The sequence below is a fragment of the Podarcis liolepis genome (assembly GCF_965112155.1).
Source record: "Podarcis liolepis genome assembly, chromosome: 17".
Classification (NCBI taxonomy): domain Eukaryota; kingdom Metazoa; phylum Chordata; class Lepidosauria; order Squamata; family Lacertidae; genus Podarcis; species Podarcis liolepis.
Genome location: NC_139571.1, coordinates 38,051,937 through 38,076,337, shown reverse-complemented (window position 1 = coordinate 38,076,337; position 24,401 = coordinate 38,051,937). Strand labels below are relative to the sequence as shown.

Sequence of the window (24,401 nt, the reverse complement as noted above, 5' to 3'; positions counted from 1 at the left end):
TCAGATTACTTCCTTATTTTTTAAACCATTCTGTAGTCAGGAGGCAGCTGGCTGGATAAGTACATGTTACAGGCGCTCGTTTTATTTTCTTTTTGAAAAGCATGTCTTTCTTCAACAAAACATTGTTTATTCTCAAGTAAATGTGCTTAGCATCGAGGCAGCAGAAGCTAGCATGTTTTTTATTCCTGACATCTAAATGGTGCTATTGCTGAAGTGAGTTTAAAATGAGAAACTGCACATGCTCAAGCAGAGTCATTTGTCGGCGAAGTTAACTCTTTATTCTAGGAAATGGCATACAACTTAGCAATGCTTCCCAGCAAGTCTTGCCCCTCTAGAACAATTGCAAGGACTGAAGCTCCATGCCGTCCACCCCTTCTAAGGCTCCTCCTCTCCCAGATGTTTCCCAAGTTCTTCCCTCCTCATTATCCTGCACGTTGGAGACCGGGGGAGACGGGAGCTTGTTGTGCAAGGACAACTGTCCTTCTGCCTTGGAATATATTAGTAAAGTGAAATCTGTAAAGCTACTCCTCTCTGCTGTCGTGTCCAATGGCAGCAAATCACATTTGTCTTGCTGTTTTCAAAATGCTGTGCACCTGAGACCTGCACAGGTATTTTCCAAGCATTCAGTGAATGTACAGTGTATATGTGTGGCATCACATTGACAGGTTCTCCCCTGATCTACACACATTCATAAGAGCCTCTGCACGGGGCTCCAGCATGTATTGGTATAAGCATGGAAGGTACTCTTCCCAGGTTGCCGTTCAAGTATTATTATTAATTTTTTGCTGCTCGGGTAATTTTGATCACACAGAGAGCTGTATGTGTGGGGATACTCTTCTAACGAATGCACATAGGTTGGTGGTGGAACTTGCATCTGTGATTTTTCTCATCTGCCTCCACTGAATGTGCAAATAAAATATGTGAGGGTCTCTGATCAGCTCTGTATGCTAAATGAAGCCTCTAGATGAGAACGTGTAGTATTGTCCTCTTCAGAATGTGTGCTCCTAACACAGAGCTTGAATTTTGTGCTCCATCTTCAAGGCTGGAACTGTTAAAGGTTTTGGATGGACACTTTAAAAATAATATAGTGCACTTCATGCTATAAAATTTCTCTTGTGTATTGTACACTTTAAGTTTTATAACATCTACATAAAGTTAATTAGGTACACAAGTTTACAATCCTGCATCTAAATATGTGGATCTGTGTGAGGTTACAGTGGTACCTCGCAAGACGAATGCCTCGCAAGACAAAAAACTCGCTAGACGAAAGGGTTTTTTGTTTTTTGAGCTGCTTCGCAAGACGATTTTCCCTATGGGCTTGCTTCGCAAGACGGAAACGTCTTGCAAGTTTGTTTCCTTTTTCTTAACACCGTTAATACAGTTACGACTTGACTTCGAGGAGCAACTCATAGAACGTGGTGTGGTAGCCTTTTTTGAGGTTTTTAAAGACTTTGGTGATTTTTGAAGCTTTTCCAAAACTTTCCTGACACCGTGCTTCGCAAGACAAAAAAAATCGCAAGACGACAAAACTCGCGGAACGAATTAATTTCGTCTTGCGAGGCACCACTGTACAAGCATGTGAAAGGATAGCTGCCTAATTAGCTAAGCAGTTCACCTTTTGGGGATCATCAGAGCTCTGCAAAGCTTTCCAACTTTAAGAGAAGTAATAGTAACTTAAATAGAGTTTAACATTTATTTATTTACTAATTAAATAGCTTAAATTCATTCTGTTAACTTTTTTCACTTTGAGCCTTTCTATTTTATAAATTAATTTTAATAATACAATATATTATCCAAAGAGCTGTGAAACTAATTTTGTGAGCCTAAGGAGACTTTGGGTGGAATCCAATGTAGAGCTAAGGCAGTCATTCTGCCAGTGCAAGGATTTCTGCTTGTGGAACAGAATGTTCTCCTCCTGCACACCTCCTAAATCCAGGGATTCCCCCTGGAGCAGTTTTGGGGGAAGAAGATCCCACATACTCACTCAGTGCCACAGGGCAGACACAGTAGAGTTAAAACTGAGTAGAATTTCAAAACCAGCTCGTGATGTGGCATAGGAGTCAGCTGGTCAAGGAGGGGAAAAAGTCAACTCCATTGTAACCCAAGCTGCCTCTCTGAACTGAAGTAGTACTCTGGATTCTGACCATAGTTTTACAGGTATTTCTTGCATCCCAGCCCTATTTGAAAGTAAGTCCAATCTAGTTATTTGGAAGTAAGTTCCATTAATTCCACTGAAACTTTCGGTCCAACTAAAGAGTTTAGGATCACCATGTTTGCACTGTGTTTTCTTTAACCAAATTTATTCCTGCAAAAAGATGCTTCTTTTTCTCTTTTTTAAAAGAAAAATGCTGCTTTGTTCTTACCAGTGCCATGGCCTTACATTGCTTGGTTAAATGCATGTCCCAAAATTATTGTTATTCTGTAATAGTTCTCCCCATCCCCCCCAAAAAAAGCATCCCTCTTGTATAGTTATTTGTTGAATTGTGTACGCACTGAATTAGTCAAAAGACCTGGCTAAAACCATTTTTTCCTTTCCTCCCCCTCCCCCCAAACTTGCTTTTGTTATGTATTGGCTTGCTAATCCTTGTGTTGAGCAGTATCAGACATCACCTTTCTTGGGGGCAGTTAGTCCACTCTTCCGCTTTCTTTGTCAAAGGGCTCCCTTAATAGGAGAAGTCAACAGGGAGGACAAAAAGGATTGAAAGTTGTATTTAATCAGGGTCAGAGAGGTGGTGTTCAGAGTGACGGGCCCACAGGCAGGCTGGCCTTTTATGCTTACCGACGCAGATGGTCCCAAAGCATTCAGCTAAGTGAAGAGAAAGCTGCCCAGTGAGCTATTGTAGGGGCAGAGCATCGTTACAGTTGAGAAGGGTTGCCAAGGGTAACTAGAGAGTATCACCAGTATCGTGTGATCACTAGTCTGTGCCTTTGAAAACGTTAAACTGAGAATTGCTTTGGGTCTCTTGGCATCTGGATGTTCATATGTAAGCGGTATTATCTTACATAAGCTTTTGATTTATTTTACATCAAGGAGTCGGACAAATGAAAAATTATTTTACTGCTTAATTTGAGCGAAGTTGCCTTCCAAAAAACTACGTATTTTTAATAGCATATTAAGTTTTCAGCCCAATGCAAGTTGCAGCAATAAATTAGGGAAATACATTTATGAGGATTTAATCTTAATGCATCAGTGCAGAAGCTGTTTTTTTTAAAAAAAGATGGGCAAAATTGTGTATCACTACCCAAAAGCATCTGAAAACAGAGAAGATTAAAATATACATACGATAAATTGAAAGACAGTGCTTTGGTTCAGTACTATTCTTTTTTAAAACCAAAGTCTCCTGGTCCCAGATCTCACACTCTTAACTGTAAGCAAATATATGCTAAGGTCATTAATTAATGGTGTCAATCAGTTCACCAGATGCGTGGGGAATGATATGACTAGATAAGATGCACCCTAGAATAGCAGTTTTAGTACTCAAATGTAACCAAGTTGTGCTTAGTGCAGCCCAGGGGAGTGGGGGAGCAAGCAAAGATGGCTTCCTGCCAAGCTGTGCAAGCTTCCAATTCTTCCAGCTGGCCAGGGGCAGTTTTAGCTCCTAATGCGAACTAAAACGAGCCACAGAGCCCAAAAGATCCCTGAAGCTCCCAAGCATTCCCTTCTATAGGGAAGTCTCAGCTGGTTGGCTAAACTTGCTGAACTGCCCCTTTTTGCATCTTGCAAAATGCAAAGGTGGTGGTCATGATTTACCATTCCTTCCCCCTCCCTCGCTTTTTACTCTTGGACATATTGAAAAGAAGCAGCTATTGTCTTGCTCTTTTTGTATGGAAGAGAGCGGCAGCCATCTACAGATTTTCATAGCTGTAGTTTGATAGTTTTACTTTGAGGAATGCAACAAACAATTTTACAATTTGAATTTAAAATAAAGGGGAAAGTGCACTTTCGATGCACACTTTTGAATAAGGATTTGAATAGTAGCGGATTACTTGCAGTTGTCATAAATTGTGAAAGACCTCTAAGATAGCTATGCAGTTGAGAAACTATCTGAGTTGTGTGGTGCACTTAAAAATTGTCATAATTTTCCTGGAGACGGAAGGGAAATGTTAAGCATAGTATGGTGCCCTGGGTTTAAAAAATGTATTCTTTCAGCTTATGTAATATTTTGACAGCTTTATGTCCTGAAAAGTAGTGAACAAGTTACTTTAAAGCATGGCACACGATAACACAAGCTCAAATACTCATTTTAGACTTGCTTTCAAAAGCAGTTGTGCAAGGCTCTCTACAAGTTGAGAACCCCTTCTTGGGAGACATAATCTGCGCTGCCTTTCCTTTTGCATTCTGTGGCTGGAATCTAACTATTAGATGAAAAATTGCTTTGCAGGCAAGCCAGAAACAAGGTTTTCTGTCTGTAGAAAGTAAACCCAAGGAGGGATGGAAGAAATAACCTGATTCCTTTTCTAAGAAGGTCTCTATTTTTGGATGCCGACCATAAAGGAGGGGGAAAGAGGCAAAGAAATGGCTGAGCTACCCACATCAGTGCCCTTTTCCAAGTCACAACAGCCTGCATAGGGAGAATTAGTGAGCAATTTAAAGAAAAATTCAAGCCTATTGAAAATCCAAAGTACATATGCTTCAATTTTTCTTTGTTCCATTGATGATAAAGAAATTGTTCCTGTTATTTATATTGTTCCAGTTAGGCTCTGTAATAGTGTAGCAGACTGGAGGCGTCAGCATTTGTAGTCTTGACAGCCAGCTCCTCATCCTAATGCAGAAACCCATCCTAAGGGTAGGTAGAGGCAGGACAGATATGGGAGAAAGAGCTAGTGATTCACTTTACATGCTGCTGAGCTGTTCATAAACTGTAGTCTGAGTTTTTGAAATGAGAACAACAGGGCTTATCCAGCTGATTTTAATATGAGGAGTGACCCTTTCTAAGATAAGCAGGTTTGGCACTATAAGCTAGTGAGATGGGCTTGCACCTAGGGACTATAATACATAAGACTATATATTACATGTGTATTTTTGAAAGCTTAGGGATAGTGCTTGTTTTGGAGGAACAGTGGGAATATGAATGTAATAATATGAATCTTCTGCAGCACGACTCTACAAGGGTGTTAGATCAAGACTAGCACCTTTAATTGTGCTCAGAAGTGAGTATCATTGCATGAACATTTACTGTGTTCTAATTTCCTCATCCCTACAGTGGTACCTCTGGTTATGAATGCTTCTGGTTACGAACGCTTCAGGTTACGAGCTCTGCTAACCCGGAAGTACCGTATTTTTCGCTCTATAACACGCACCAGACCATAACACGCACGTAGTTTTTAGAGGAGGAAAACAAGAAAAAAAATATTCTAAACGAAATAGTGGATATATGATTTTTGTGGTTCATGCTGTGGCCACAGACATGTGATCTGACAGTGAGTTTGGAGTAGCCCAATGCAAAAATCCTGAGGATCCATGTGGATCCATGCTTTGTAACCATGGAGGAGGGAAGGAAGAGGAACCATGGATCCTCTGCTCACGACTGCAGCAGATCTCCCCTGCCACCCGCAGGCATTCGCTCCATAACACGCACAGACATTTCCCCTTACTTTCTAGGAGGAAAAAAGTGAGTGTTATGGTGCAAAAAATACGGTAGCTGCTCCTGGTTGCAAAGTTTGCCCCAGGATGCGAACAGAAATCATGTGCCAGAGGCCCCATTAGCAAAAGCACGCCTCAGGATAAGAATGGTTTCAGCTTAAGAACGGACCTCTGGAACGAATTAAGTTCGTAACCAGAGTTACCACTGTATAAGGAAACAGGTGGTACAGTCAGTTGGATTCATTAGCTCAAGTTTGTGTGTGCCCCTTTTGTTACAGTAACGGTAATCTGCCCTCTCTCTCCCAGGATCAGTATCTCTCTAAACTATGGTTGCACCATTAATGAAATTGTGAAAGAGGATCCTCAGGACCTATCAGATCAAGAGATTCACCCATACTACCAGCTCCTTAGTTGTTATCGCCAATGGATACATTTTCAAGAGTTCTGAAAAGTGATTGGTTCCGTGAATCTCAAACGGCAGACCATCTTTATCAGCTCTTCGAGCTTCAAGAAACTGCACCCCTATTGGATAATGGTTTGGTCATGACAAAGGTCACATAGCAGCACACCCCACATTTGAATCATCTGTATCACAGCCATTTTTAGAATCACTAATTCAGCCTGTAACCTGCATTGTATGTTAAACCTATATGGCCATATTCAACTACCCAAATCTGTTGTTAGTGGAAACTTGTACAAGGACTCCTGTTTGTGTAGCAGGACTTCTCTTCTCTCCTCCCCCATGAGCCCCCAGCACTTTCCCCATATCCACTATGGAGGTTCAGAAGAACCCCCTGAAAAGTGATGGTGGGGAGGCAAAGGGAGATAGTTTTGTTGGGCAAGTAGAAATGATTTTACTGGTGGAACGCTACCCATAATTCTGGCATAGGCATATTATTGTTTTAGCTGTCTTCTGACCAGGTGGCCTTTCTGAAGTCTGCTAGTGCTAGTAAATTGGGAGTCGTCAAGACCAGATTCTTGGTTTAACCTAGGAATCTGTTAGGCAGCAGGATATTCAATAAGTTAACAGAATCCCTAGTGAATTCCCAGCACATGATATAACCAGATGCTCTAGATAGTGTATTTGGAACACCTGGATGGTATTCTTAGCTACTGTTGTAACCCGGACCACCCATCTGAGATGGACATTAAACTGCGTGCCTAGACAATCTTATATAGTTCAGGTTGAAAGCTGCTTCCATTATTAAATAATAAAAATAGATGTGCTATAGTCTATCAGCTTGGTGTTAGTAAAAATTAATGTGACTTGTGGAATTGCTTGAGGGCAGATTTTGGATTAGAATTGTGGGTGGAGAATTAAGTGGAGGTTTGGCCTCCACCTAATTTTTTGTTGGGAAGAGGAGCTTTTTTTTATTTAAAAGGAAATTAGGTGAAGACAGCTCCCTATTCTCCTCCCACTCCAATCCTAAGTCTGTCTTCAAGCAATTTCACTAGCCACACGAATATCCAGTAGCGGCCTTGACAGGTTTAGGCCAGTCCTCTGCTCCAGCAGCTTGCTGGCACATTCTGCAAAATTGCTGCTACTTTTGAGTTCACAGAACCTACGTCCCCATGTTCAGTAATGGGGCTCCTGCACCCACCAGGTGGTCTCTCTCTCTCTCTCTCTCTCTCTCTCTCTCTCTCTCTCTCTTAGAACAGCCAGTGGATTTTATGTTCAAAAACGCTATTCTCCCATCTTGATCACAAAGAATAACCACAAGGTGAAGGGTTTGTAGGAAAGGTTCTTGTTCAAAAAAAGGGATAGTTTTGTTTTGGTTGGGCTTTTCAGTTTCAAACAAAAGGTATACAACTGAAATACTGAATTGCGTATTATATCATTTATTCTCCAGTGGGGCTGAAATGTTTGGAGGGGGGGGGGGTTGAGTTTGCTGTGGACTCTGGAAAAAAAATAACATTGAAGCTTGGCTACTTATTTTTTTTTAATCTATTCATTTTATACTTCTCAGACAGATTTTTCCCTGGGGTGAAACAAAGGTTAACTGAAATTTCCTCTGTTGTGTACCTGAACGAATCAGCAGTTTGAGAAGGAAATCCCATTGATGGGCAAAGAGAGTGACAGGCTCTATTTAAAGAATTCCCCCGACTGTGTGGTAGACCAACCATGCCCTGAATTTAACTGTTCCTGTGGTCCTCATACTTGTACCCACCAAACGAGAGAGAGAGAGAGAGAGAGAGAGAGAGAGAGAGAGAGAGAGAGACCTAGTTTGTACTCTAAATGTTGCACTCAGCTTTGAAAAAATCAAGAACCATTGACAATTGAGAATTAGCATTACTAACAATGAATCAACTGAAATGATGCAGAGTGTAATCTTATAAAGAGAAAATATGAAGCAGTTGGAAACAGAAATGTGTACAGTGAGCTATTGCATGTGTTTTGATTTTTTGTAAATTGTGTACACTTTCTAGAATGCAGTAAAGTTAAAATATATGTGGTTTGGGTGAAAACAATTTCCCCCCCATATATATTATAGTTCCAACAGATTATTTGGCACTCTGGAGAAGATAATGAAGTGGAAAGGGCACAATAGAAATGATAAATGAGTAGAAAACAGCAAAATACATAAAGGCCTATATATGAAAATGGGGAGGGGAGGGTTCCAGTACATGACAAGTTTGCTTGTTTGTTTGTTTCTGTATTTGAAACAGACTGCTTGAAATATAAAAGCACACATCTTCATTTGGATTAAACAATTTTAACTCTTGTTTTGTAGATCTCCTTAAAGTCTAGCATTAACTCGCCACGGCCACCAAAAGGACAGAGGCTTCAAGATTATAAATTCATGTCATAGCTTCTAGCTGTCAAACTACTCTTCAGGTGACAGCCTACTCCAAGGGTTACCGATGGCTTAAACTGATTTAGTGTTTAGATGGCAGTTAATTTTTTTATCGCTTTTTAAATAAAAAAACAAAAAAACCCCGAATTAATAGCTATTGAATCAACATTAAAATGGGAAGCACATTTCCTTTCCCCCCTTTGGATTGTGCTTTTCATGATAGCGACATGGTAGGTTTCGTCAACTAAGGATTACATAAAAGTACGGCGGTGCATCAAGATAAAAGAAGAATTTGTAGTGTGGTCAGTTATGTCAGATAAGCACAGTGATATGGTGTGGTTGCTGTGGGAAGGAGGTCTGTTGCTTCGTTAGAATGGATCTGTCAAAAACTGCTTCAAATAATTCCTTGGGGGAAGTTTATGGATCTCTTCAGAGTTCTTCCGCTTTTATGGGATACTGACAAATAATCCATTCCATCAACGGGTTTCATCTTTTATAATAAATGATCTTCTCACTCACCAGGACAATAGTAAGAAATCCCTTTAAGTGTGTACAGGGGTTTGGAGTGCCTTCATGATAAAAAATTGATTTCAGTTTTATCCAGAAGTCATTCCATCATCTCAGAGCGACTGATTTATCCTGAGCATCATCTATTGTTTCTGTAGTGTTCCACCTTGATCCTGCTGGCAATTTATTCATCCTCAATTTGCCATAAATGTGGTGATTCCCTAATAGTTTGATTACGGAATAATGTCTGGTTGAATGCTGTTCCAGTATACACAAAAAGACAAAAGGCATTATAGGCCAGATGTTCTCTTTTGTCAATAAACAGTACAGAATAGGTAACTAGAGATCTTACTGCAGTTTTACAATTAACTACACGTTTGTTTTGATTCTCGAGTGATGTAGAGTAGTCCTGTTTTATCTAATTCACATACTTTACAAAAGATTTGTGCTCCCCCCGCCCCCCGGATAATTAGCTAAGAATAATGATCATCCTTGGGTTCTTTATAATCACTTAGCAGATTCTAGTGTCCATTTCACACTCATAGAAATATATAAGAAAGCCAACTCGCCCTTTGTACACAAAACTAGGCTTTTGTAATTGTGTGACTTTATAATTAAACACAGTTTGTCAGAAAGTATCAACTAAGCAACTTGTTCAGAACAGCTCATACAGGACCCAAATCTCACACCCATCTTTGACAATAAGCCACACATTCCAACTAAATATTTTCATGTACATGCTTCTGGGGCATCGTTGTAAAAGCCACCTCATGGTAATGCAAAACATTATAAAAAATCGCCCCATGGTTTTTAGAGATCATAGATGGCTGATAATGTGCATATTCAAGAATTAATGCAAATATAATATCTGCGAGCACATTTAGTATGCAGACGCATGAAGGAATTGCAATAATTGTAGCCATTTTCCAAGCATGAACTCTTGGCATGCTATCTGTACCATGCTTTGTGGTGTGGAGGTAGTATAAGAGGGTAGCTCTATGAAGAATCTTTCCATTAGGCCAATAAATCTTTTACCCTGCTGAAATCCCTGCTCTGTAAGAGCAAAATGTGCCTGGAAGAAAATTCAGAGGTGATTGCTTAGTACATAGTGCAAATTTTAGAAATACATGCCAGTTCAGACTAATCTCCGTCTTTCATAAGATAAGTGGTTTAGTGGATAAAGGGAATGCAGTAGATATAATCTTCAGCATAATCAAATTTAGCAGTGCTTTTGACACAGTTCCACATGACATTCTCATAAGTAAACTAGTAAAATTTGATTGTGAATGCTTTGGAGGATAGGGTTTTGGATTGGAATGAACTTGGTAGTTTAGAGAACTGGTCTGTAAGCCACAAAATTAATTCCAAGAAAGATCAAACGGAGTTACAAAATAAAATGCAGATCATGAAATCTTGAATAACTGAATGGCCGTGCTGAGAAGGCCATGATTAATAATAAACTGAACATTTTTTCAGTAGTGTGTGAACTGCTGCTATTGTTTTTTAGAAGCTAGCTAGTATTTTACTAACAAAACTATTATATTACTTGATGCTTCCTTTTAAAATGTTTGATAGAAGTATGATATCCAAATAGCAAAAAATAGCACCTTTCCATCCTGTGCCACATCTCTGATTTAGATTAACACACTTAAAGGAAAATGTAAGCAAATTGGAATAAATTCAGAAAAAAAGACGATAAAAACACTATATGACAAAATGTTGAAAGAAATTGACTTGGACCCCATCTGCACTATGTATTTGAATCAGCCACTTTATACCACTTTAAACAGTCATGGTTTCATCAAGAATCTGGGAACAATTCTCAGAGTTCCCTGGGAAGAGACACTGAGTGTTACACCATGCTGGAAATTGTAGCTCTTTGAGGAGAATAGGGGACTCCTAACAATTCTCAGCACCCTTAACAAGCTATAATCCTCAGGATTCTTTGGGGGAAGTCATGACTGGTATGAAATGTGCTTTCAATGTAGAGTACAGATGGGACCTTGGATTCAGATTGTGCTGCCACTAGTGGAAGGTGAGATTTGTTAGTTCCCCTTTCCCCCTGCAGCTCTATGTGTGCCGTCCCAGAATCTGTACTGACAGGTTGGGGAACCCAGTGTAATGATGTGAGAGGTGGAACTGGCAATAGTCTCCTCCTCTTTAATTCTTTCAACAGTGGGATTCCTCCACTAGATGATGGAAAGAGCCTTTGTGTGTGTGGAAAGTGAAGTGTTGGCTGAGAAAGAGATATCAACTTTGTTCCATTGTACTGTTTACATACTATTAAGTTTTATTGGACTAATTACTTGAATATATTGCCATGTTGGTTCCATAAAAAGTTACATATGTATCTTACATATAACTCTTATTGAGGTACAGTGGTACCTCTAGTTGTGGACACGATCCATTCCAGGGTGCCATTCGCACCCCGAAAAGTCCGCAACTAGAGCAGTGCTTCTGCGCAAGCGCAGAGCGCGGTACAGCACTTCTGCATGTTTGCACGTGGTGAAACCTGGAAGTATACACTTCCGGGTTTGCCGTGTTCATGAGCTGAAAAGACGCAACATGAACCTAACGCAACACGAGCTATTCACATTCACCACCACCTGGAAAAGTTGGATTCATTACAGTAACTGACATCCACCTAGCTGCTTCAGTGGGTAATACATACAGATCGTTATTAAGCAACTTTGTTGACTGCTTTAGAAGGAACAGAGTTCACTGTGGCATTGGATTGGTTCTGTTAATAAGGCAAGTATTGTTGGCATTTGAGAGACAATGGAGTGTGCCTTTGGGGATAAAGTCAAATCGCTGCATTAGCAGCACTGAAGTCACCTCCCCAGGACACAAGCCTGGGCGGTGTGTATGGAGGTACTAACTGCCCAAACGACAACCCCAGCCTTGCTGATGTGGTTCAAAGGAAAGCAGAGCAATATGTTTGGCACCAGCTTGGCTGCAGCAGTTGCCGGAAGGAGGTGTACAAGGTGCCATCCAACCACCTTAGGGACTCCGCTCTCTCCTGGCAGCTGGCAGTAGAGTGCAATGACCACCAGCATGCTGCTTCAGGGTTGCTTATATATGTGATCTTATCCCAAGTTTGGCTGCAGCTGCACACACTGCAGAACACACTGGTAAAGGTTGAGTGGGCCACTTCTGTGGTTCAGATGGAGGCTCTTTCTTTTTCCCCTTTTCTACTTTGGTGTCCTCTGCTCTGGGCCATTATTGAGATCCAAAGGTCAGGCACATGGAGGTGGTAGATGGTTGCTGGAAGGACCCAGGTGAGAGGAAGGGAAGTGAAGATCTCCCAGGGTTAGAGACTGGGAGTAGAAAGGAAATCTTGCAGGAAGGGTCCACCACTTTTTGTAGATGACAAGGGTTGAGAGCTACTTTTGAGAGAGGACTCTGCTCTTTCTTTCTTTCATCTTTTAAGAAAATCTTATTTTAAAAATAAGGCAAGTATAATGTATATGTATTGACCCAAGGGGTCACCTCTACTTTGCTGTATTAATGTCATAAAATTGTATCCTAAAATACAACATTCACATACTGCAAAAAAGTTGCTTATGGCTCACTGCAGCAATATGGTATTAATTGCCCTTTGGTAGACATGATATACATAGATATGCTTCAGAAAAAAATCTGATCCAATTGAAGAAACATCTGTAAGTTTAGGCTTGAACTAAAAGCCTTTATGGGAGCTGAAAGGAAAGATAGTGTGATTGATACCAACTCAACTGCAAGTAGAGAGAAACTAAGGAATTAATTCGCTATCAGGAACCAGGGAATTGTGCTGTCAGGATCCAGATAATCAGAGATGGATTGCATGCAGAGAATTAGGCATTTCTTATTTCTCCCTTTCCCGACATCAGTTGGCCATTGAAAATGTAGTTTAATGAGCCAGTCAGATACTGGATGTTGCTCACTAATAGGGCTTTGGAGCTGTGTCTGAAGACTGTTGTCACATACATCTGTCCAGGGCACAATGGATCAAATTTTGAGATTGGTGTGGTAATTAGATGCACTAAGAAAAATTGTGCTCAGTATATGCAGTGTTTGGTATTACAGGACAGGATATTCAAGAATTCTTTAAACAGATTGAAAAGTCATTGGGCAAATATTTTTCTTATTGTCTAGTAGTTAGTGGATTCTTGTGCGGTGAAATTGTTGGTTCACAAGGGGAAAAAACTAGAGCTGGGCCCCTGTAACGATTACATTGGTTATTTGTTTAAATGAGCAAATAGTGAATCTGGGGCCAACACAAGATTTGGCATCTATTTCTTTGTGGGTAATATCATTTGCACTGTGTGATTATTTGTAACCACTGTGTGATTATTTGTAAAACTTTGTGGGACAAAAGGTATTTTTGTTATTGGTGGCTATTTGAAGTATCAAGCAGATACTTCTTTTTTAACAAAAGTTTCCTGATAATAATATTAGATGTTCTTATAATTTCTAACCATGAAATAGTAAATGAGGGAAGAAGCAAGTTTGGGACTAATAAAGATATTGGCAGTCCATAGATGGGGCAAAAAAAGGAGAAACAGCGAACTATGTTTTTACCAGTCTTTCACCGGTAAAATGAAAATGTACAAGTCATGCAGGAAATAGCAATCACTACAGCATTAATGAGCACATGCTGCAGCAGTCAGTTTCAAATTTTCCATATTACTGGATATTATTTTCTAGAGTGGGCACTCTGTTCATGTGATGTGCTGGCTGGACCTGTGTGTATAATTATAACCCACCTGTTAAAATACTAAAGGCTACTTAACAACAATAGTTAAAAATAAAAATAAAAGTGTTAAACAGCCCAATCACTCCAAAGATGATAAAACTCATAAAGCAACTACTGTGGAAATAAAATAAATAAATACCCCTTAAAATCTGTTGGGCCTTCCCCTTGTCCCACACGAACTGAGCCTCTTCTCCCTTGAAGCTACACATTGCAGAAGATGACTGTAGTGGTAGGGGAACTGTTTCAGGAGACTTTGTATACTATTACTGCTCTTTTTATTAGAAAATCTCCAGTAGCATCCAAGGAGCCCCAGGGTTCCTTAGAAAACAAATATGCTCATATTGGGGGGGGAAACTGCAAATTTCACACCATTATTTACACATGGTAGATTGTTGCAGATCCTGATCCTGATATGATTAAGCACCAAGGTGGGTAAAAGTATAAACTAAAAGTTTGGGCGTGTCACTACTGCAGTTCATTTTTTTCAGCCTTTTAAAAATAGGATTTACAACTTTTAAATGAGAAATTAGACATATTTTTGAAAATCAGTTTTAATGGTTTTTAAAATATCTTTTTCAGGAGAAGGTGGAGCAGACTGGAACATCAGTGATAAAGACGTAGAGGTAAATTGATAAAATGTTGCATATTCTTTGGCTGTTCTTGTGACTGACCAACAAACTCTGTGTGGGTGCCTCTCTAAATCCCTCTGTATAAGACATACTAAAATAGTCTAATGTGTGCAGATGTGTTGCTTTTACAAATGCAGGGTGTATTGTCTTACAAATCGTGTTGTTTTCATTACATTTTGTAAGAAATAAAAATTCAATTTCCCATGATAATTTGTAGCACGATAACCAGCAACCAATTATTACAGGAGGAAGAAAAAGATAATGCTCGTCAGTAGATATAGTTATTTTCTTTTTAATCAAGATTTGGCATTCAAGTGAACATTTATTCCATTCCATAATACCTTTCACTGACTATAGAATATACAGTAAATCAAGAAAGTATATTTTGGAAAAGTACAGCTATGGGTACGTTTGCAGTGATAAATTTATGTATCCTCATAGTAACTGGAAACATAAAACAACCAAGAAATATATGAACTAAAAACTTAATAAAGAATTATATTCAGTGGGATGGTTTGGTACAAAGCAGCCTCCTCACCTTACACAAATGAAGTTGAAGTGGCTTTCTGTGAGTTAGCTGTCAAATTTGTATATGGAGAAAAAGTGTATAGATTTTCCCTCTCCATTGAAAGTTGCCTTGATCTAACTGAACTCCCTCCTATCATAGCTTATGGTTCTTGGTGGTCCTGATGGTGGTGGCCAAGTGGGAGCTACATCACTAGAGTCACATCATAGCCAACCTTTCTATAAAGGTTGATATAGAATTAGAAACAATGCAAGGAACACTTTTCTTTGCTTATACAGTGGTACCTCGGGTCAAGTACTTAATTCGTTCCGCAGGTCCGTTCTTAACCTGAAACTGTTCTTAACCTGAAGCACCACTTTAACTAATGGGGCCTCCTGCTGCCGCCGCGCCACCGGAGCACGATTTCTGTTCTCATCCTGAAGCAAAGTTCTTAACCTGAAGCACTATTTCTGGGTTAGTGGAGTCTGTAACCTGAAGCGTATGTAACCTGAGGTACCACTGTAGAAGCTTAACAAGCCAACACATTTTTTCTTTTGCGCAACTCCATTAGCAGCAGTATTTGACTTTCCAAATGTAAAAAATGTTTTGCTCATAAGTACTTCAGACTAATGGCTGACTTGGTTCATAATTGGGCCTGAGCCAATTTTGTCACCCCCCTCCCCCCCAAAAAAAACCCTTTTTGCTTTTCTCTGAGAGTTGAAGATGTCATTGGGAGCTTAAAATATCTCCCCTTCCCTGAGAGTCCCAGAACACTAACCACCCTGCCCCTTATTCCTGGCTACAACTGTGATGTCCTTGAGAAATAACATTTCCAAGGGATCCTAACACCAGAGAGGGAGGCCTTTCGAAGGTCATTTCTAATCATGTTTGATGTTACCAGGAAGAGGGTAGTGGATGGAGACCAAGACAGGAGGGAGTTACCCAGCTTGAATTACGGTCTGAGCTGGAGAAGAATTTGTGGGTTGGATTATGGCTTAGCATTATGAGCTGAGCAAATTTGGTGTTACAAACTGCCTTCCGAATTTCAGGAAGACCACTCAGTGCAGTGAAGTATGTTTTAGAAGAAGTTTGCAGTATAAATAAGCCCTTCCGGTTACATGTTATTTTTAGAATCATAGAATGGTAGAGTCAAAAGGGACCCTGAGGGTCATCTAGGGCAACCGCCGCAATGCAGGAATCTCAGCTAGATCGTCCATGACAGATGGCCACCCAACCTCTGCTTAAAACCCTCCAAGGAAGCTGAGTCCACTACCTTCCAAGGGAGTCCATCCTACTGTTGAAGACCTGTTTAACGTCAGAAAGTTATTTCTGTTGTTTAGTCAGAATCATATTTCTTGTAACTTGAAGGCATTGGCTCAGGTCCTATCCTCCAGAGAAGGAGCAAACAAGCTTGTTCCATTTTACATGTGATAGCCCTTTAGCTATTTGAAGATGGCTATCCTATCTCCTCTCAGTCTTCGCATCTCCAAGCTAAACATATACAAACATATGCAACCATTCCTGAAAGGCTTGAATTCCAGACTCTTTATCATCTTGGTTGCCTTTTTCTGTACACATTCTGATTTGTCAATATCCTTCTTCAACTGTGGTGCCCAGAACTGGACACAGTATTCCAGGTATGGTCTAATCAAGGCAGAATAGAGAAGGACTATTCCTTCCCTTGATTCCCTTGACACCATACTTCTATTGATGCTGCCTAGAACAGCATTAGCTTTTTTTGCTACAGCATCAAAGGGTTAGATAAAACTAATTAACATGTAATTTCAAGTTTGCTTTCTCAAATTTGACTTTTAATTGTACTGGAACTAGATGCAGAGCTCAAATGTTCTAATCATTGCTTCTGTTTTTCTGCCACATATCTTACAAATTTGGCTCTGAAGAACCTGATTCTCGAAAGTAGTTAGTGAATATATAGAAAAGTGGTTTGGCCATGGTCATATAAACTATAGATTCTGAACTGACTGAACCCATTGTTGAGGCAGTGAACAATTGTACGTTTGCATCAGTTTTTGTCATTTTTTAAAAAGATACTTTATTAATTTTTAAAATGAAGGCAAAATACAAGGAACATCAAACATGCAGATACAAATGGAAAAGAAAGGAAAACTGGACTGAATATCACTGAAAATATTTTACTTGTGTGGCTGGTCACCATTTTTGGCTTGGTCATCGCTGCAAAATGCTAAGTATTCCAAAGCCAGAAAAATTGTGGCAAATAGGATTTTATGAAAAGAAAACTGTCAAAGTAGAATTATGCAATTTTATCCCAAACAGCTGCTTTCCCAGAGATTGCTCTCTATTATACTTCCTTATGTTTTTGATATTCTACAGTTCTTGCGCTTAGATTTCTTATTATTCTTGCGTATCAGCTCTCGCAGCGGCTGCCTTTTACATCTGTGCACACGTTTACTTGACCTTTAGCTTTATCCACAAATAGCTGGCGCAGAATGTGCTCCTCTAATTGAATAACATGGTCACTATCAACTGTAGTCTTCAGTATTAGAAAGACAGTAGGTGCCCATTACTGCCATTGACTGCACTGCATTCAGCCAAATAAATAAGGAAATGACCGTGTCTCACTGCAAAATCATTTCACAGATGGTCTTTGGAAAACAGCAATATTAAGAAAGAGAAGGCTTTGAGAGTCTCTTGATTCCAAGTTCTCCCCCCCCCCCTTAAAATTCCATTTTCTCTTTTTCTTATTCACATACCTAAGAATTTATAGAATATGTGTGAGGTCAAGGTTTTTGTTTTTGCTGTTTCATCTATGTTTTCTCGTTTCTTTTTTATCTACCCATTCACCCATAGAATAAAAGTGCTTCAAGAGATTATATAGGCCATGAATTTATTCATGGCAAGTTGTTTTTGCAATTATTTTTGATGCATTTTGCAGAATTCTTTATTGTGAACTAATGATGACAAAGGTTGGCTTAACTACGGGAAAAAGAGACATACCAACTTCTAAAAATGCTTTCCCCCCTTTCTTTCTTATACAGTTACCAGTGGGTAAAAGGCTTACCAGGGATTTAGATGACTTTTGTTTAAACAAGTATACAAATGCAGAGCTGAATTTTTGACTCCACCTACTAGCCTTAATAGCTACAAAAGTCTAGAATGGCAAGGCAATAAGCTGCAAACTTCTAATGAATTTTCATTTCATTTCTTTAGGCACGGATTGGCAACTATGTTACAGTGCGGCACAACAACAGATACTACACGCCAGACAAAAATGTCACTTGCAGAAATTGTGATAAGCGAGGTCACTTATCAAAAAATTGTCCTACCCCAAAGGTAAATACAGTATTCTGATTTGTCTATGAAGAGAGCAATTTATTCTGTCAGTTGACAGCTTTCAGACTTTTAAAGCTCTGGTAAGAAATAATTGTTCTGAAGGGACATTTTGAGAGGGGGGAAGGAGGAGATGATCATTTCCCTCCCTCCGCGCATGACAGTCGAGAAGACAGTTTTGTCCCAGGAATCAATAGTTTCAGACTCTTTTGAAATTTGCACCCTATACTGGGGCGTTTCCAAAGGCATGCTGCACTTATGTGAGAGGAATTTACTTGGCGGGGGGCAGCAGAGGAAATAGTTCAAGGACAGCGTCTCCCCGCCTCTGAATTTAGCAGTAAATTATGGACACGCTCCCCATGCAGAGGATTCCCATATGCTTATTGTAAATTGGTTTCTCCCTTGTGCCACATTGGTGCATGCTTCTCATATCCACCTACCGTGCTGGCTCTGCACAAGCAACTTGCAGAAAATCCTCATAGGCTTCCCATTGCCCCCTTGGGCTGTCTGTATGGACATCTAGATGGGGGGGGGGGTTGGGGAGGCAGGCAGATCATCTTTCTGTATGCGGGTATGGAGCTCACAATAGTTTGGATCATGCCATATGTATGTGACGGGACAATGAACGGCGATAATTTAAATAAAAAAATTCCTTCCAGTAGCACCTTAAAGACCAACTAAGTTAGTTCTTGGTATGAGCTTTCCTGTGCATGCACACTTCTTCAGATACACAGTGTATCTGAAGAAGTGTGCATGCACACGAAAGCTCATACCAAGAACTAACTTAGTTGGTCTTTAAGGTGCTACTGGAAGGATTTTTTTTATTTTGACTATGGCAGACCAACACGGCTACCTATCTGTAACTGGCGATAATTTAGAAAGTTTCAACAGTTAATATTTTAGTAGATATATTTGCTCTCGTTTGCATTAAATGGATCATCAGTTTGAACACAAAGTGTTCCCATGGCCCATTCCCCATTAAACAAGTTCCATGTTGGCTGAATTAGGAAGTGAAGTCACCGGAGAGAAATATTTTAAAAAGTATCTACTATTCTTTGTCCACCTTTGGCTGATGGCAGTGCTGATTGTCTGGTCAGTTTCAGCTCAGCAAACACTGAACCGGAAGCTTCATGCAATCAGCTTTCCAGTGTTTTATTTATTTATATTTAGTATTTTTACCTGACCTTTCTATTAAAATAATCAATGTATCTTACAATCATTAAGGCCACCATAAAAACTATAAGTATTAAAAAAAAACATATCAGCAACCATTTTAAACCACCAGCAAATATCCTTGCTAAATGCAGAGTCTCTGAAAATCCTTCTGAAATAAAACCGTTTGCTGCTTGCTTTTTGATGAGCAGCAATGAGGCCAGGCGCACCTCTCTTAGGGGTCAGTTTCAGATTTGGGGTACCACAACTTCAAAGGCCTTATCTCTCATGTCCACCTGCCACACCTCCAGTTGTGGGGGGCCCCAGAGAAGGGCCTCTGAAGTGGAACCAGATGCTTGAGCAGGCTCGCATAAGGGGAATCAATTATTTTCTGGTTCAAGCTGTTTAGGGATTTAAAGGTCAAAATCGGCACCTTGAATTGAACCCAGAAACAAATTGTTGGCCAATTGGTAAAGGGCTGGTGATGTCATCTGCTCTACCTGTTTCAATCAAAACCTGATTCCTATATTATCTTCTGGAGCAGCCCCACAGATTCCACCGCAATAATGCAACAATTAACCTGGAACTGGAGAGAGAGAGAGTGACTGAGGACAGGTCTCACAAGACTGGTAGATTCACCATAAGTTAAATAAATCTTCATCAATTTGTGAGCTAGTTTTAGATTTCTTTATAGTGTTTGTATTTTATTGGCTGCAATGTGTGCGCACGTTTGTGTGTGCGTGTGCGTGTGTTTTCTTGATGATCCAGGTCTGTGGAGAATGGTTGTTAAAATATTTGAAGTAGAAACAATATGGTTAAAATTGGTGTATTTTGTTAAAAGGGAGCAAAAATTTTAGGGAAAGTTGCAGGTTGCACTTTGTGTGTTGAAAATTTGACAATCACATCATATAGAGACAATCACATCATATAGAGAGCTTGCACAGAGATCATTGCACTGTGGCTACAGATTCAACAGGGTCGGTGTAGGCATCAGAGAAGTAGGAATGAAGGGAGAAAAGGTTTTTAAAAACACCAGCCACCAGGAAAACCAGTTATACTGTGGGTATGGGTAAGAGGGTAACTAACCCGTTAACCAGAGGCCTTGGAAATAGGAATAATTACTGGAATCTAAAGCTGCTGAGAAGGCACTATTTCTTTCCTCTTTGGTTAACTGTTGTTCACACATGGAAATACCAGGACTGGTCATCTTTCTCTGAACTCCCATCAGGAGCAATAGCAGGGAGGAGCATCTCTGGAAAGTTATCGGCCACTCGGTTTTCATGATCTTTGCTTCACTTTCTAGGCAATGAACATGTAACAGGTGTCTGAAGTTCTGTGAAAACTTTCTGAAAATGCTAGGAAACATTTGTTTATATAAAATATGCATGCTTGTATCACATTTATCACAAGGTGACTAATATATATAATTCTGATTAAAGAAATAAAAGCACACTAAAACTAATAAGAAGCTAACAAACATAAAAAACAGAATTACCCCCAAGTTTGTTTGTCAATCAAAGCCCTTTCAGACTGAAACTATTTTAACATAGTGTAAAAATGAAAAAAGGGATTGTTTTTTGAGTGGCTGCTATTCCGCAGTCAGAGTGCTACCACATAAAACATCATTCTCTGGTACCTAGCTGCCTAACCCCTGAAGGTGGGCAGATATTGAGCAAGTCCTGGCTTGATGACTTCAGTAAATGCCAGGCTCATTTGAAAAAGGCTTTGATACCTTGGCTGGTGTTAAAGGCACACAAAATTTTTCATTTCCTTTGAGAGACTGAAGATGCAGCATGTGCCGCTCTGGTTCATTGCCTTATAAGTCATAAGAAAAACACCAAAATTCAAAACCAGCTTTTAAAAATCATTTGCTAAAACATAGATTAGCCTTTGTCAGCCTGCCCAAGCAGGTACTATAGACAGGGCTTTCTCAGTGGTGGCCCCAACATTTGAAACATCCTTCCCAGGAAGATATTCAGAGTCACATCACTGCTGCTGATCTTCTAAAAACAACAGCAGTGACTTATTTCTGTCTGCATTTGGCTGTATTGTGCTGCACTTAAAAAAACAACAACTTTAGTGGTTGAAGGTATATACGGCATGTATATCTTTTCATTTTATTTTCAGGTGCTTTAGAGTTTTATAAGCAACATTGCGTGAGCAGTGTGCCCTGAACGTTTAAGGTGGCAAATTGGGTGAAGCATTGGTACCACAGAATGCTGCAATCAAGTTTTTGACAGGGCCAGTTATTGTAAGAATGCCCCCCCCATAGAGTTTCACTAGCTGCTGGTATATTTTGGTGCACAATTCAAAGGGCTGGTTGTGACCTTTAAAAGCCCTAAACGGGACTGGGTTATATAAAATACCATTTTCTCATATATGAGCCTGTCTGAATCTTAATGTGTTCGAGAGAAACCATTTTGCTATGTTCCACCAGCTTCGGAGGTATGTTTGGCAGAGATATGAGAAAGGGCCTTCTCGGTGGCAGCACCTTGGTTCACAGGGAATTGAGCTTCCATTGACAGACAAAAGTATTCACACAGAGATGGATAGTTATAGATATATTGGCCTGCTAAGGCAATTTGGGTTTTGGTTGATAATTTCTCATTTATTGCTGTTTTAAATGTATTTGTTGTTTATCTGCTTTTGGTTTTATTTATGGCTTTTAATGATTGTTTCCTTCTATATTGTGTTTATATATTACTGTTAGCTACCTCAGGCACCTAGCACAGGATGGCATAGTATAAATTTAAATAAATCATGTAGGTAGGAAGCCTTAAGCAAAGTGATAATGGTTCGCTCTGGCTCTCAATGTGATTTTGCCATAGTTTCCTTGTGCATTTTACTTAATTTAAATTCTACAGATGCTTCAGACATTTGAATTTCCTGTCTTTGTTTTTCTCCCACAGAAAATTCCACCTTGTTGTCTGTGTTCCGAAAGAGGTCACCTACAAAACAGCTGTCCTGCACGTTTTTGTTTAAATTGTTGTTTGCCTGGACACTACTCGAGAGAGTGCCTTGAGAGAACGTACTGGAAAAAACATTGTAACCGCTGTGATATGAGGGGCCATTATGCAGACGTGAGTACACAGTTAACCAAAGCTACTCCATATTTCTTTCCCTGTTTCTCTCTTCAGAACCACTTGTGCTTGTCACAATTTGTTGGGGGAACCACCTAAATTCCCACTTATAGAACTGTGTCTAGTAGACGGTATTTCTGTGCAGGCACAGATTTCTATGTACAATATTTTCTGTATCTTCATAATGTTTGGATTGATGATAAAGTAATAAAAATAGAATGTAAAAATGAAATCTGGCAGCGTTGCCAGGTAAGGTGTGTATTCTTTTTTTATATTCTTTCTGTGTTGGTTGCATTTGAGCATTTCTTTGAAACTTTGAGCAAATTTTGTACTTCCTTAACAATACCTGTCTATTCAGGATGTGGAATTATGTTTTTCCTTGTTTGTTTTGTTCATTTGTAAACATTCTTTTAGCTTTCTCAGATAAGTTATCTGCACCAGAACCTACTTAGTATATTAACAGCAATGCTATGGAGATGATGTCTGCAGGAGTAGTCTAAAATATGCTGGATATACCCAAGAATGTGGGAGGTCTGGTTGTAGGAAGTGTGATGCCTCTTGTTTTTTTCATAAATATGGGAAGTTCTGACTGCTCCAAGATTATTTTTGTGGGCAGTTTCTGTTTATTGTGTAGTTATTTAACAAAAGAGTAGCCTGTTGGATCAACGGTCTTGTCCAGCATCCTATTCTCACAGTAGCCAACCAGGGATCAGCAGGAAGTTTGCAAGCAAGACCTGAGCGCAACATAGCTTTTAAACTATACAGGCAAAATTCATGCAAATCTGAAAATGTTGGTTCTCATTCTTGACACCTGCCCTGTTATGATCTTAAACTTCTGCATGGTGTTTGCATAGAGGTGTCCATCACTTGGGCTATTGGAATCTACATCAGGCTCACATGTTGAGGAAGAATCTAAAATTGTCTAGGTCAGAATTTCCATTTCTGAAGAGCCCAAAAAATCCTCTGTGTGGAGACTAACACACATACACCATTTTCTGGCAAGTGCATGCTTTCTAGGATAGTGCAATGTGTCTTCCTTGCCATATTTATTTGGGAGTAGGTCCCGTTTATTTCAGCACTGAAATAACTAAAGTATTTGGAGTTTTCTCATTCATTTCTACCTCTTGTGCTGGAGGCAGGGCTGCCAACTTGAATAAAATATTGGGGGGACCTAGGTAAGCCTCACCCCACATAATCAATCACAAGACATGGTTCACACACCCCATTTGCATGGCAGTGCTCATTAACTTTGGGGGCCTGGCCCCCTCAAATATTTTAATGGGGGGGTGAAGGGACCCCAGCCCCCAGAAGTTGGCTCATAAGGTTGGAAGCAATATGCCTCTGAATGCCAGTTGCTGGGAATTAAAAGTGGGGAGAATGTTGTGCTGTTTGGGGGCTTCCCATAGGCAGCTGGTTGGCCGCTAGGAGAACAGAATGGACCACTGACTCAAGCAGGCTCTTTTGATCTGGCACTTTTTGGAAATACCTCCTAGACTAGAATGGAGGTATCAATAACCTCAAATTGATACCATTTATAAAAAGTAGCGATTTAGTATTATTGGACTCTAGTTTTAGTGTACATTTGTTTTCATTCAATGGCTTGGAACCAAAAGTACGCTTCCGGTATTGGAATGCCCCGTCTACTCACAGTACACAGTAGTTCTAACCTAATGGAAGGATACTGAATGGGAAAACATGACCCTAAATACAGATAAGTTTTTCCATGTGTTCAGGCTCTTGTGCAGAGTGGCACAAGCCCTTTATTCATACCTTTTAACAGCCCACTAGGGTTAAGTTGCCACAGCCTATATTTTCCTTATTCTCTGTGTCTCCTAGTGTCTGATGTGGTTCTACACTGCCACAGCACCAATACATTTTCTTCTTCTGCTCTTTGTTCTTAGGATCTAATCCAGTGTACTTAGATTCCCCACCCCCCAAATGCGGACATTCTGTTATTTTCATTTTTTTTTAAGAACAGTGTATTCCCATGATAATCGTTCTTATCACTATTTTGTCATCTGCTCCTGTGTTGCAATGGATTTGGAGGAATGTAGTTGTTGTTGTAGTCCGAAACACAAATCCTAGCAGAGTGAATTTGACGTGGA

General features: G+C 39.8%; 1 protein-coding gene across 2 annotated transcripts in view; it reads left to right on the top strand.

The window, feature by feature from the left end:
- The window catches only part of ZCCHC7 (zinc finger CCHC-type containing 7), a 122,077-nt gene that overhangs the window by 56,879 nt on the left and 40,797 nt on the right, over positions 1-24,401 (top strand). For both annotated transcript variants that reach the window (XM_083481903.1, XM_083481902.1), the window contains exons 3-5: positions 14,201-14,244; positions 17,945-18,067; positions 22,126-22,296. In XM_083481903.1, coding sequence (XP_083338029.1) covers positions 14,201-14,244; positions 17,945-18,067; positions 22,126-22,296 — 338 coding nt within the window. The remainder of the gene's footprint in view (positions 1-14,200; positions 14,245-17,944; positions 18,068-22,125; positions 22,297-24,401) is intronic.